This window comes from Cebus imitator, unplaced genomic scaffold, assembly GCF_001604975.1.
Source record: "Cebus imitator isolate Cc_AM_T3 unplaced genomic scaffold, Cebus_imitator-1.0 Scaffold473, whole genome shotgun sequence".
In the NCBI taxonomy this organism is placed as follows: domain Eukaryota; kingdom Metazoa; phylum Chordata; class Mammalia; order Primates; family Cebidae; genus Cebus; species Cebus imitator.
Window position 1 is genome coordinate 215,848 of NW_016107788.1, and position 14,598 is coordinate 230,445.

Below are 14,598 nucleotides of genomic sequence, written 5' to 3' on the forward strand. Positions count from 1 at the left end.
AGGAAGAAGTTACCCTTTTTAAAGGGAAAATCACATCTACAAAGGACTCTCCGATGGTAAGGAGGTCTCCCTCTGTACCAGGAGGAGAAGGTGACTCACTCACCAGCCTCTCATCAAGGGAGGAGGCACCCACGTGACCTGCAAAACAAGCCTCGCTCCTCTTTCCCAGTGTGTTTCCCGACCTCACCTTCCAGTAACTGGCCTGCCCACACCCTTCTTTCTTTGTTTCCGCAGAAGATGCTATTTAAGCCTGAATTCGAAGCTGCCTCTTTGAAATCTACTCTTTTCCCCTGGCTATCTCTCATGTACACATGAGGTATACAGGTTGTTAACCTCTGCTTTTTTTTTTTTTTTTTTTTAATTAAACGTTTGTTACTTGAGTTCTTCCCAATGAAGGACTTGAAGTCATGTCATTCATAGTTTCAAAAAATTTTCTTCTTATTTCTAAGGGAAACTTAAACTCCCCACTATCCTTAAAAAAAAAGAAGAAGAAGTATATCAGAAGAGACAGGAGAATCTCTTGAACCGGGAAGCAGAGGTTGTGGTGAGCTGAGATCACACCACTCTGCATTCCAGCCTGGGCAACAGAGTGAGACTCCATCTCAAAAACAAACAAACGAACAAAACCTCTATACAGTCTTGTGCAAATATGTTCACAGCAGCTATATTCAGAGTCACCAAAACCAAAACAGACTAAATATCCATGAACAGAAAAAAGCGGGTAAACAAACTGTGATGTGCTTGTGCAATGTCGTCCTACTCAGCAGTAAAGAGGAGCAGATGCTGACACACACAATATGGACCAGTCTCAAAACACAGAACACGGAGTGAAAAACGAAAGACACAAGAGTCCATATGGGGCGATGCCAATTATCTGAAGTTCAAGGACACGGAAAGTAACTAATGGTGACAGGAACCAGAAAATGGTGGCTCTCAGGGCTGAGGATTGACTGGTAAGGGCACCAGGAGCTTTCTGGAGTGATGAAAAATTTCTCTGTCTTTGGGGAGCTGGTGATACAGAGGTGCCCATTTGACAGAGCTCATGGTACCGCACATGTGGGATCTGCATGTTTTGTGGTAGGTAAATTTGCCTCAACTGAAAAGCTAATGCTATTTTTAAATTTCAAGAAAAAACAATGAAATAAACAACCTACAATTTAAAAAAAATTTAAAAATTTTTGGGAAAACAAAGACATATCCATTTGAGGCAGGGGTCCCTGGCCTTTACCCGCTCAATGCACCTGTCACATCCAGGAGACTCTGGGATACTGCTGCACCCTCTTCAGGAAAAAACAAATCCCCTGAGGAATATTGTTTCCTGCAAACTTATGCCAAAAGGTGCCCACCCTGCTGGTTGCTTAACTCAGTGCTGGATGAGAGAAGAGTCTCAGAATCGGGTGGGCTTTAAATTCCATCCCTGCCCTGAGTAGCCCAGCAGCCTTGAGACGGCCTCAGTGAGGTTTCCACACCCGAATGCACCATGGAGCTATCAAGTCAGCATGATTAGCACACCCATCTGTACCAATATCCATCTTTTGTGTGAAAACATTTACAATCTTTCCTTAGCTCTTTGAAAATATTCAGTGCATGATTCTGTCATTTGAGACAACACGGACTAACCTAGGGGACGTTATGTTGTATGAAATGAGCCAGGCTCAGAGAGTGTTTCATGACCTCACCTATATGTGGAATCTCAAATAGTCAACCTCAGAGACGTAGAGAGCAGAATGGTGGGTAGCAGAAGCTGGGGGCAGGGAGGGCGAAGGTGGCCTGGGAAAGGGGAGATATTGGTCCTAGTTTCAGTTCAACAGGAAGAGGGAGCCCTGGTGACCTTCTGCACAGCATGGGGCTCTAGGAGGCTGTTAATTTGATAAGAATCAGCTTCTGACTTATCCTTTGCCTGGAGGGACCGTGACCCCCCAACCAGGGCTGAGTCTCTGCAGTTTCTCACTTGCGGATCTCGATCTCTGAGTATTCACTGTCAGTGGCCTCCTGTCCCTGCAGTTTCTGAGGTCTGACCTTATGGAAGCTGAGGGATGCATACTGGAGCTCTTCTTCCTCCCCTGAGGAGGGGGTGGCTGTGTCTGGGAGAGGCTGCTTTGGGGGGCTGCCATCTGTCCAGGTTTCAGTCAGGGGGCCCTGAACAGAGAGAGAGAGAAGGGAGTCAAAGCAGAGGAGTGGGGCCAGGATGGGGTGGGGGAGAGTCCAGCAAGGAGACAGGAGATCCGTCCTCCATTCATTGCACCTGCATTTTTGCTGAAGTCTCTTTCATGCTTTCCTCCAATGTTTAATACTTACTGAGCACCTCATTTGGTGTTTACTAATCTCATTAACTTCCCAAAACAATATCATGAAGAATATGTTATTATTATCTCCACTGTATACATTAAAAAACAGGTAGAAGTGCCTGCAATCCCAGCTACTCAGGAGGCTGTGGCAAGAGAATCGCTTGAACCAGGGATTCGGAGGTTGTAGTGAGCCGAGATCGCACCAGTGCATTCCAGCCTGGTGACAGAGTGAAACTCTGTGTCAAAAAGAAAACAAAAAACAAAACAAAACAAAAACCAGGTAGAAACAGTAAGCACTGCAGCCAAACTTCCTGTTACACCAGGACCCAGTCCAGTCTGTTCCTTCTGACTCCAAATCCTGGAGTCCTGCTGAGGTCCCCTGTGTGTGAGGCCCTGAGCTGGTGCTGGCTGGACCATGGTGGACACGGTAGGCGTGGGTCCTGTCCTCCTGCAGTTCACTCTTTAATTGAGGGAGGTGACAAAAAATGACTGTCTAGCAAATGAATATCTATGTGTGAACTATGTTAAGATGAACAGGAAGAGGGCCACTAAGAGAAAATTACAGGGCCTTGATCTGGGTTTGTCACCTGCCCTTGGGAAGCTCCCAGTTTGGTGGTGTGGGGAGGACAAGTCAGTCAAAGAGATTATACCCCTCTCACAGGGAGAATAACGACCCCTCCAAAATGTCCATGCCTCACTCTCCTGAAACCTGTGGATCTGTTACCTTACATGGCAAAAGCGACTTTACAGATGGAATCAGGTTAAGGATATTGAAATGGGGAGGTTATTCCGGATTATTTGGTTGTGCCCAATGGAGTCACAGGAGTTCTGCCAAGTGAATGGAGGAGGGCATAGAGAGATTGGAAGATGCCAGGCTGCTTGCCTTGCAGACTGAGGGAGGGACCTGAGCCAAGGAATGCAGGCGCCTCTAGAAGCCAGAAAGCGTGCTACAGGCACTTAAAAAACTGTAGCACTTGAAAAATTACTGTTTGGACAGCCTCAAGGATTTTCTTTTTCTCTTTCAGCTCAACAAACACTGGCCTCAAAATAAACAATATTAAAACAATTTGCTGTTCATCCACTGCCAGATGCTAACTGACCTCCCTGTTCCACCAGCCATAACCACAGCTTTAATTAAGCAAAAGACTAATTTCACCTACTTTCTCCTAAGAAAACAACCATAGGCTAATTTTGCCAGTTTACAGAGACTACTCACTTAAATACCTCTGCATCCCTGCTTCACCTCTTGACATAGATGGCTTCATTATAATGTGATAACCTAACTTGTGCTAGCCTGATTCCATCTTAGCTGTAAGCTCCAGCTCAGCTTCTCCGTCCCTGCCACAGCCCCCACAGGTGCATTACTGAGTCACGCCGTACTCAGATCCTTGAACCATTGAGGTTTGGGTCACGCTGTGCTCAGTACCTGTAACCGTCATAACTACATCCTGCTTGGCAAGCACACCTGCTACTGTGAATGCCCCTTTTGGTAACTGATTGTATGGAAAGTCCCCCCTGCCACCCCTCTTGGTAATTGTATGGAAATACTCTTAGTAACCAGCAACTATGGGAATCTCCTGCCTCCTGGTTACCAGCCTCCTCCTACCAACTTGCTTGTTCTGCTTCTGTAAAATTCTGCTTCAGCTAGGCTCCCCCTCCCCTATCCCAAGCAAGGTATAAAAGGAAATGAAGCCCCTTCTTCAGGGCCAAGAGGTTTTGAGCGTGAGCTGACTCTTGGTTGCTGGCAAATAAAGGACTCGTAATTTGAACTCAGAGTATGGCGCTTCTTCTGTGACTCGCTCAGTTACAACAATAATACATTTAAATATTAAGTCTTCCCCCCAAAATAAACATGAGTTGCTTATAACTTAGGTATTTATCCATCACACATATGCATAACTCCCTTTCAGAAATACTTACAACTCTGCCTGTAAATGTGTAAATATGTATATTTAGCCAAGCCATCCAACATAAAACTGCTCCAACCCCTCCTCCCTCAAAACACCTGATTTTCAACTTTTACCAGAGGTTACACTTCCCAGCTTGCCCAGATGGCCAGTTATAGACTATAGCCCTTTTATTTTTATTTTTTTGAGATAGAATCTTGCTGTGTCATCCAGGCTGGAGTGCAGTGGCACCATCTCGGCTCACTGCAACTCCCCCTCCCAGGTTCAAGCGATTCTTGTGCCTCAGCCTCTTGAGTAGCTGGGGTTACAGGCATATGCCACCATGCCAGGCTAATTGTATATTTTTAGTAGAGATGGGGTTTTGCCATGTTGACCAGGCTGGTCTCCAATGAAATGTTCTGCCCACTTCGGCCTCCCAAAGGGCTGGGATTACAGTTGTGAGCCACTGTGCTCAGCCTCATGTAATATTTTAAAATCAAAATGAGTGCCAAAAAACTCCATGGAAAACAAAAATTTAAATAAGCTCAGGATTTTGAATGTGCTTTGCTGAGCCAATTGGAGCCTGAGGCACAAGTACAATGTCTGTCTCTCTTTATATGGTTTCATGTATGTTTAATGATCAGTTTTATCCAGAACATTAAATAATGGAATTAGTACTGACAAATTGAAAATGGTATATAATGAAACATCATCATTTTAAGTTCAAAGATTTTACATATACCTAAAGCAGAATTTATTATAATCTGCTTTTCTGGCTCTACTGGAAGCAAGGCAGAAATAATATTTTCAAATTCGACTTTGATTCTCTCATTTTCAACTGAGAATGCTGCCCTGCTTGACAATTTATCTTGACTAAGTGATGATCGTAAATAATTCTTAACTCACTTCAGTTTATTGATCCTGTCATTTAAAATATTGATATTGGCTTATCATTCATTTTTAAAAATTAATTTTGATGTTTTAAAAAACAATGCATGAAACTTTGTTTTTCTCAATTATTGAGATTTTTGGCACCCCCCTTAAATGTTGCATTCAAAGCAAGTACCTCATTCTTTTCGCCATAACTCTGGCCCTCCTGGAGAGGTAAGTGCCTAAGAGGCCAGAACATTCAGGGCTGCAGGCTGAGGAGTTTGGGCTTTATCAGGGGTTAGCAAACTAGAGCCCTTGGATTAAATCTGGCCCACTGTTTGTTTTTGTTAATAAAGTTTTATTGGAACACAGTGTGACTCACTATTAGCATGTGGTCTATGGCTGATTTCATTCTACAGCAGCAGAGTTGAGTAGCTGGCACAGCAACTGCATAGTCCACAAAGCCAAAAATACTTACCAACTGGTCATTCAGAAAATGTTTGCTGGCCTCTGATCTAGACAATGGGGATGGAGGACAGCTGTGCAAATGCAGAAGAACTGGGCAGTGATTGCTTCCAGATGATCCCTCCAGATAGGGAAGGGGAGGTAAGAGGCAGGGAGATGACAAGACCCAAGGAAAAGATCCTGAGGCCTCAGCAATGAGAGGATCAGGGTGGACAGAGGTGTTGCTAGCTGTTCTTTGTGGGTCAAATCGACAAGATATGGTGAATTTTCAGCTGTAGGGGAAGACAGGAAGGACAGAGAGGAGGTAACCCTCCTCCATGCCTGGTCAGGGAGGAGGGGCTGCCATGCTGTCAGCAAGATGGGGAATCCTGCAGAAGAAGTCAGCTTGTAGTTAGGAGGAGGAGGTGAGGAGATAACTTTGGCCATGACTAGCTGAGCAATCCTGGGGGCCATCCTGTGGGAGGTGTCTAGGCTGGATGCTGGGTGTGGAGACACCCATATCGCTCACCTGATAGGCTGAGCCCCTGACGGTGTTTGCATCCTTTATGCCTGTATCCCTGATGCCCACTGCTGGCCTTGCTGATTTCTTCCTGCAGGACCTGACTCTGAGTGAAGAGACCAGAGTCTTTCAGTCTGTACAGATCAAGGTGTAGTGGGTGGACCGACCCTCTTCCCTCCCACCCACTGCCATGTTTCCTGTTAAAGGGTTGGATGGGCGACTGAGGTGAGAGAGGGGTGAACCAGTCCCAGGGACCCCAATGTGGAGAACACAGGCTCCAGCCTTCTGGCCAGTGGGGCCTGAGGTTTGCCATAGACTTGCAGCCCCATGAACAAGGGTGCTTGTGAAATTCTCACCGTGCACCCATGACCGCCTTCTTGCCCTTGCTTTAAGCTCTTGACTATGCAAGTCCCTCCAGCTCCGGCTTTAGGGATTCCGTTCCCAGCCCACCCTCCCCCAGGGCTCTCCCTCCCTCCCCAGGGTCATTGCTTACATGATGAAGATGACACAGAAGGACAGGAAGGCCAGGGCTGTGGCTCCAGCTCCCCCGATTGCCCCAGTGTCGCTCCTGACACAGGCCACACAGTGCCTGCAGATGGATTGGAGTTATCTCTGGGGTTTACCTTCAGTAACTGGGTATTTTCACCTCCTGCTGCCTGTAAGGCCCTAGACTTTGATTCTCCTCCCAGCTTTCCCAGACACAAAGAGCAGGAATGGGAAGGAAGAGGATTGCAGACGTCTGGCGAGGCCAATGAGGCATGAGAGTGCTGGGAGCAGTTTTTTTAAATTTAAAATTTTTATTTTTGTTCACCATGGAATTATTTTGCATTATCTTTTACTTTTTAAAAAGGATGATTGTGTCACAATATTATTTCTCTTGCTTGCTGTTTTATTTTTGGTTCTTACAGTTGCTGCCAAGGCAAGTGTGTCATGTGTCTCATCCTAGTCTAAGCGCTGCAAGGCAAAGCACTTGTCTCCCCAGACACACCTGTCCAGGCCCCAGCTCCTCCCCTCCAAGATCCACTCCACCCTTCTCCCCATGCCTACCCCTTTCCTAGCAGGAAGAGGACAGTGATGCTCGGGTCGGAGGGAAGTTCCAGGCCTCACACCTGAGCACAGACCAGAGCTGAGCGTCCCCTTGAAGCTCAGGAGCCAAGAGTGGACATCAGGGCGAGGCAGGTGGGTCCTCCTCCAGCTACTCCCTTACCCACCTGTGTCCTTATTCTGCAGGGAGAGGCCCACGGAGGTATGCTGGGAGCCCCGAAGGTTCTGAGCTCAGTAGGTGAATTCCCCTTCATCCCTCACATGCCCTCGAGGCAGCTTCAGCAGCCCAGGGTTCGAGGGCTGTGAGGGGCCCAGGGTCAGGATTCCCCGGGTCCAGCTCAGCCTGGCAGGGGGATTGCTGTCAACAGCACAGACCAGGTGCAGAGACTGGCCCTCCAGGACTGAAAGAGATGAGCCATTCCTCAGGGCTGTGGATGCTGTAGAGAAAGGGGTGTGTTCAGGAGGTGGATAATCAGGACCCTCCAGGCTGGTCCTGCTGTCTCTGCCTCACCCTTGCCTCTGGGCAACATTTTCTGCAAGGTGAAACTGGGTCCATCTGGCCAGTCCCCGAGTCTCCTTTGTGGCTGTCACTGTTTGTGGAGGTCAGACCTGCCAAAGGTGGGACTCAGGGCCATGAGAGACAGGACTGCAGGTGGGGTGAGCTGGCAGCCTCTCCTCCCTCCCTCAGCAGCCACAAGGTGGGCACCCCCCTTCTGCACAAGGAGGTCAACATTGCACAGCCGGACGCAGTCCCCAAGGAGTCACTGTGCAGAGGGGAGACACTGAGACTCCTGACATCTGAGCTCCCCATGTCAGGAGCTTCAGTGGGGGTACAGACAGGGTGGGGTTGCTCTCCCCTAGGTTAAGTGTTCAGTCTCAGGAGGATTCAGCTGTGGGACACAGGGCTGTGGAGGTGAGGATTCCTCATGTTGATACACACCAAAGACATGGAGCAGAGCCTGGCTCACAGGAAGCCTGGGAAACTGAGGCTGTGACTGTTGAGGCTTGAAAAGGAGAAGGGTCAGAAGAGAAGGGGTCAGTTTGACAAGGGCAGGCACTTCTCCCTTTGTTGTGGTTATCTGGTCATCAGGACGGGTTTTGTCACCACTGATATCTCAGTCAACCAGAGTACCCCTGGTGACTCCACAGCAGGAGGGGCCTACCAGCCCCAGAGCTTTGCTCCTGCAGGCTCTACTCCCAGGGGTCCAGGTGAACAGGAGCCCTGGAGCAAGGACACCAGCCCTGGGGTGTCCACACTCAACGCTGGGAAGGATTATTTTGAAGAAATGTACACCTGAATGAAACAGAAGATTATATTTAACTGTGTAGCTGTTGGCTGGGAGGAAGTGGTGGGGGACCCTGGGAGGTGGAACCTCCTTAGACCCATGTCAGTTTTCTTGTAACATTTCTTTTCAGGGAAATAGAAGATGTAGATAAAACTGACCCCAAGAGAACATCTCAGGCAAGGCATGGTGCTCACACCTGTAACCCCAGCACTTTGGGAGGCTGAGATGGGTGGATCACCTGAGGTCAGGAGTTTGAGACCAGCCTGGCCGATATAATGAAACCCCATCTCTATGAAAAATGCAAAAATTAGCCAGGCGTGGTGGGGCACCTGTAATCCCAGCTGCTCAGGAAGCTGAGACAGGAGAATCACTTGAACCTGGGAGGCAGAGGTTGCAGTGAGCCGAGATTGCGCCACTGCATTCCAGCCTGGGTGATAGAGAGAGACTCCATCTTAAAAAAAGGACAGGACATCTCAGTGATTTACACATATGAACACCCTTAGAGAAATAGAACATTAATAGCACTCAGGACTGCCCATGTGTTCCCCCTTCCTATCAGTCGTGCCCCACTCCCTCCTGAAGGTGTCCCTAGTCTCACTTGAATGCTGATTTTCTCCTTGCTTTGCTACATAGTTTTATCATCTGTTTGCAGTGCCTTGAATACTATAGTGTTGCATAGGTTTTTCTGAAGACGTTGTATACATAAACAATTACAGTCTGTTTTCTTCCACGTAATTTCATGCATCTGTACATTTCATGTTGTCCCCCAATTGCCCATGACCTGGAGTAGATCAGCTGTGACAATCGAGAAGGGCAGGTGCAGGGCTTGGGTGCGCATAGTTGACTCACACCCTTATCACCAATACTTGTATTTGCAGCTGATATCTGCTGCCACTTCCCCATCCTGTGCCACCTATCCTTACCAATCACTCTCTCCTAGTAGAGGCAGCTACAGCATCTCTGTGGTCAGCAAGGCTGAGCCATGGCCCTTGTGTTTCCCATGGTCCTCAATTTACAAAGAAAAGCAGAAAAACGGCTAGGGGTGGTGGCTCATGCCTGTAATCCCAGCACTTTGAGAGGCTGAGGCGGGCGGATCACAAGGTCAAGAGATCAAGACCATCCTGGCCAACATGGTGAAACCTCGTCTCTACTAAAAATACAAAAATTAGCTGGACGTAGTGGTGGGTGCCTATAGTCCCAGCTACCCAAGAGGCTGAGACAGGATAATCACTCGAACTCAGGAGGCAGGGGTTGCAGTGAGCCGAGGTTGCACCATTGCACTCCAGCCTGGGCAACAAGAGTGAAACTCCATCTCAGAAAAAAAAAAAAAAAAAGAAGAAGAAAGAAAGAAAAGCAGAAAAGCGGAAAGTAGAAAAAAGAGAAAGTTGCAGAGACTCTAAGCATGAAACAGGTTCTAATAACCCACTTATAACCTGGAAGACCTGGGAGGCCCCTGTATGTATCCCCACTTCTTCATTTTGTAGAAGACACCAGGGTTCAGTGTCAAGTGCCATGATCTAAATATTTGTGTCCTTTTCCAATTAAATCTTCACCTCTAGCGTGATGGTATTCGAAGATGGTGGAGTTCTCTTAAATAGGATTAGTGCACTTGTAAAGGAGACCCCAAGGAGCTCGCATGGCCTTCCACCATGCGAGAACACAGTGAGAAGGCATCATCTATGAAAAAGCAGGACCTCACCAGGTACCAATCTCCTGGCACTTTGATCTTGGAATTCCCAGCTTATGCACTGTGAGACATAAATTTCTGTTGCTTATAAGCCAGCCAGTTTATGGTATTTCGTTGTAGAAGCCTGAATGGGCTGAGAGAGCAAGTGTATTGCCCAAATCACACAGGTGCCTTGTCTCCTGCCCGAGTGTCTGATCAGGAGCCACTTCATCAATCTTGTCTGCCCAGGACAGACTAGGCTAGGACAGGGAAAGCTGATGTTAATTTGAGAGGGAAGAACTGCCAAGTCGCTCACATGAGATGAGGAAAGAAATTTCATTCATTCATTCATTCATTCATTCATTCTGCATTTAGGTCAAGAGCACTGCACTGTGCCTTGAGATATCCAGCAAAGAGTGAACAAGACAGGACCAGTCCTTGCCTTTGAGGAGCGAAACATTGGGTTGGGAGACAGACAAGTCACCTGATGTTTCTGATGCCAGAGGGTAGGTGGTTGTGAAGCGGGAAGCAGACTGGGAATAGGGAGGATCTTGCTCTTTGGAGGTGGAAGTGAATTCTCGGGAAGGAATGGGCAGCGTGGACATGGTTGGAATTTTCAGGCAGCCATGGGAATGTGAATTCCCTGGAGCTCTGGAATCCCTGGACTCTCAGGTACTGTGTTTCCATTCCTTTCGCCCTCCCACTGTACTGGAAACCATCAGCCAGCCAGCTACAAAGTTCTGACTTCTGCATGTGACCAACCCCAGCAGGAGACAGGACACTGTCCCTAGGGGGCGCTCCCTCTTCCCAGGACAGGCTCTGGCTCCTGGTGTTGCCCAGGCAACGACGGTGGTGGTGTCCGTGGTGCTGATGCAGAGCAGAGCCCTGATCTTGGAGATGTCTGCAGCCCTGTGGAGGGACCTGACCACACAGAACAGGGTCCTAGGTGAGAGTCAGTTACTCAAGACGTCAGGTGTCCTGGAGAGAGCCTGGGTCCACCTTGGAGGAGGCACACAGAGGAGGGACAGCCTTTGTTTCTTGTCCTTCTGTCCTCCTTCAGGAATGGTCTATGGACAAGGCCAGGCTGTGACTCCTGGTCAGACATTGGAGCAGAAGACAGGGCACCTGTGTGCTTTTGGCAATTCCCTTGCTCTTTTAGTCCATTCGGGTTTCTATAACAAGATACCTTCACTGCTCCGAGGGTAGATAAGGTGAAGTCTCTGAGCTGCCCTCTATATACAGGTTTCCATCTCATCCTCGAACACCCCTGAGTATCAGATGCCTTTTTTCTCCCGACAGAGATCTGTACCTGTGTCTCCCCTCTGTGTATTTCTGACATCCAGAAGCAGGTTCTGGCCTGGGGTCTGAAGCAGGTGGAATCAACCCTGGGTCTCCTCCTGCTCTTTTCCACCTAGGTTGCTTCTGGCCTCTTGAGGATCCTGATGGAAATTGTCCCCTTTCTGGGACAGTAGCCGTGGACAGGGCTAGAGTCATACAGGGACCCATGGGGGTAGAAGATGGAGCAATGCGCAGTCACAGAGACCCTCCTGTACCGTCACTGACTCTGGCACTTCCAGCCGGAATCTCATATCCTGAGCCAGGGCCCCTGTGGGGAAACAAGGGTCAACCCAGCTTAGCCCCACGGCCCCTCCCCCCGAGGCCCACTCTTCTGCCCACAGCAGGGGCAGCAGCAGCTGCAGTGTGAGCCTCTTTAGGGTGGGAGTCACAGAGCCTTGGTGTCACAGGGCCCTAGAGGAGGCCCCAAAGGAAGCCTAGGGGTAAGATCAGAAAAATAACTGACCACAAAAGGGGACCTTTGCCTCACGCTGCCAGAGCTATCAGGGCTCTTGAGGAGTGGCCAATCTACTTTCCAGACAGGGTCTTCGGTGGGGGCTGCACGCAGCAGGGAGGCCCCAAACCACAGCTGTGGGCTCTGTGCCCACAGCCTTTCCCTCCCACGCCACTGTTCACACCCAGGGAAGCAGGCACTGCCTGGCCATTACAGCTTCTAGGTTCCTGGGAGGGTTGGTCCTGCCAGGGCTGGGACTCAGGAAGGACGGGCGGAGGAACCAAGAGGCATGAGAGATGGAGAGGGGTTCCCTGAGGTGGGGGAGGTGATGTTTAATGAATGAGCACAACAACCACACCAGGAGCATCTCCTCCTTTTGGGGGATAGAGACAAAGGGGAGAGTGTGACAGACTCTGTCTCCTTCCTTGGGAAGTTCCCTAATGAACGACGGGGCAGAGGAGCCCTGGACCACCCCAGCTCCTATTAGTAAGGGGCCTGGTGCTGGAAACACAGGCAGGGCTTGTGGAACCAAGGGCCCTGTGCAGCTAGAAGGTTCGGTCTCAGGTATACAGGGGCAGAATGGAGGGCACCAGGACTCTGAGGGGCCATGAGCATGTGGTCCCACAGGTGGTCCTGGGCCTTCCTAACCTACTTAGTGCCCCCTGACCCAGCATTCCTGGAGGTGACTGTACAGCCCAGGCCCTGGGAGCCCAGTATGGGGAATAAGGCTGAGCCCAAGATGCTGGGGGAGGCCCTGGCTCTGGAGTGTGAGGGTCCTCGTCCCTCTCCCTCCAAGTCTCAGTCTCCTCATCTATCCCATGGAGGGATCACAGCACCCTCCCCTCGGCATAAGGGAGAACCCAGCATGTGGAAGTAATGTTCTCTGCAGACTCAGGTGTGGCCAACATGCTCTGTGTTCCTGGGCAGGCCCTGAGCATCTACATGTCCAGCCCTAATCATCCTCAAGGGTCACTCGGAGTCCTGTCCTCAGTAAGGAGCTCCTGGTGGTCCCCACTGCCCTGGGCATTCCTCATCTGAGTCCTCACAGAGAGAGGTCAGGGGCATAAGCTCAGTAGCCGGTTGGCTGCTGGCTTGAGCTGGGCTCTGTAAAACCTATGGTGCTGTCTTGGGAAGGGGCTTACCCGCTCTGTGCATTATTGGATGTCCACACTTATGGGTGCCAGGGATGAACTGTGTGCCCTACAAATTCCTATGCTGATGTCCTTACCCCTAGCACCTCAGAATGTGACCATATTTAGAGACGGGGACTTATAAAAAGGCGACTAAGTTAAAATGAAGTCGTTAGGGTGGGCTGTCATTCTACATGAGTTGTGTCTTTATTAGAAGGGATTTTAAGGGGTAGAGTATGATGGCTCAGGCCTGTAATCCCAGCACTTCGGGAGGCCTAGGCAGTCAGATGACTTGAGGTCAGGAGCTGAAGACCAGTCTGGCCAACATGGTGAAACCCCGTCTCTACTAAAAATACAAAAATTAGCCAGACGTGGTGGTGCATGCCTGTTATCCCAGATACTTGGGAGGCTGAGACAGGAGAATCACTTGAACCCGGGAGACCGAGGCTAGATTGAGCCGAGATATCACCACTTCACTCCAGTCTGGGTGACAAAGCAAGGTTCTGTCTCAAAATAAAGAAAGAAAGAAGGGGTGATTAGGACAGAGACATGCTCAGTAGAAAGAGCATGTGGGACACAGAGAGAAGGTGCCACCTGCAAGCCACCCATACGGAGAGGCCTCAGAAGGAAGCAACGCTGACCACAGCTTGGTCTGAGACTTCCGGCCTCCAGAAGGGTGGGAAAACAAATTCGTTGTTGAAGCCACTCGGTCTGTGTTCCTTTCTCAAGGCAGCCCTGGCAAGGGAGTACATGGAGTGGTCGAGAGGATTCCATGTGTTCCTGTGAGCACAGCCTGGTGTGGCCCGTGGTGGACGCAGAGTCACACAGGGGTCTGGGCCAGTCTGTGACATGGGGCCGCTCAGAGGATGGAAGGAGAAAAAGGAAGGGAAGGGTTCCTTACAGAGGACACCTGTCCTGCCCCTGCCCCGCCTCTGACATCTGCAGGGCTGTCCCCTCCCCCGCACACTCACACTCCCTTCCCAGAACGGGGCAGGTCCCTCAGAAGACCATGCCTTCACTGCGCCTGCACCCTGGACAGTTGCCTCCCATTTAAGGGGGGAGCCGCCTGGGGGTCTGGGCTAGGCGAGGCGGACCTGGAGGAGCACCCATCTTGAGCAGGGGAGACAGTGGCAGGCACAGCCTGGTGGGGTCCAGGCTGAGCCAGGGGGGAGGACGGGGCTGTGGGAGCACAGGGAGGGGGTGAGGATCCGCAGGCAGGTGAGACAGGTGAGCCCGGGAGGTGCGAGATGGGCAGGGCTGCCTGAAAAACAAGTTCATCCCGGAGCAGCGAGGAGGGCGCAGCGAAAGGCCATGGGTGAAACATCGGTGAGAAAAACAAAAACAAAACAAACAAACAAAACCAGAGCCGAAACTCTATCTGCAGTGAGCCTGTATCTTAGTGGTGCTGTCACAAAAATATTGAGCAGCAAGAAGTGGTTCGAAAGTGTGCAGTGAGTAAAGTGTGAGAAAATAAAGTAGATTTCATCAAGAGTAACAGAGTCCTCCGGGCTGGAGAGGAGCGTGGTTTCATAAACACGGTGAGCAAAGGCCTCGGGGAGGAGAAAATTGGCGCTCAAACAGCCCTGGCACCGCCCGCTGCTGCTGATTGGCTCAAACCCTTAAGAGTCCTCTGGGCCTGACGTGGGGGGAGGGACTTGCACCTTCTGCTCCTGAT

General features: G+C 49.9%; 1 protein-coding gene across 1 annotated transcript in view; it reads right to left on the reverse strand.

Annotated features, from left to right (window-relative positions):
• Positions 1 to 1,947: 1,947 nt before the first annotated feature.
• Positions 1,948 to 14,598, reverse strand: part of LOC108291967 (sialic acid-binding Ig-like lectin 12) — a 28,864-nt gene continuing 16,213 nt past the window's right edge. The window contains 7 exon segments of the mRNA XM_037732843.1: positions 1,948 to 2,139; positions 6,018 to 6,114; positions 6,502 to 6,571; positions 6,574 to 6,597; positions 7,220 to 7,489; positions 10,709 to 10,925; positions 11,558 to 11,713. Coding sequence (XP_037588771.1) covers positions 1,948 to 2,139; positions 6,018 to 6,114; positions 6,502 to 6,571; positions 6,574 to 6,597; positions 7,220 to 7,489; positions 10,709 to 10,925; positions 11,558 to 11,713 — 1,026 coding nt within the window.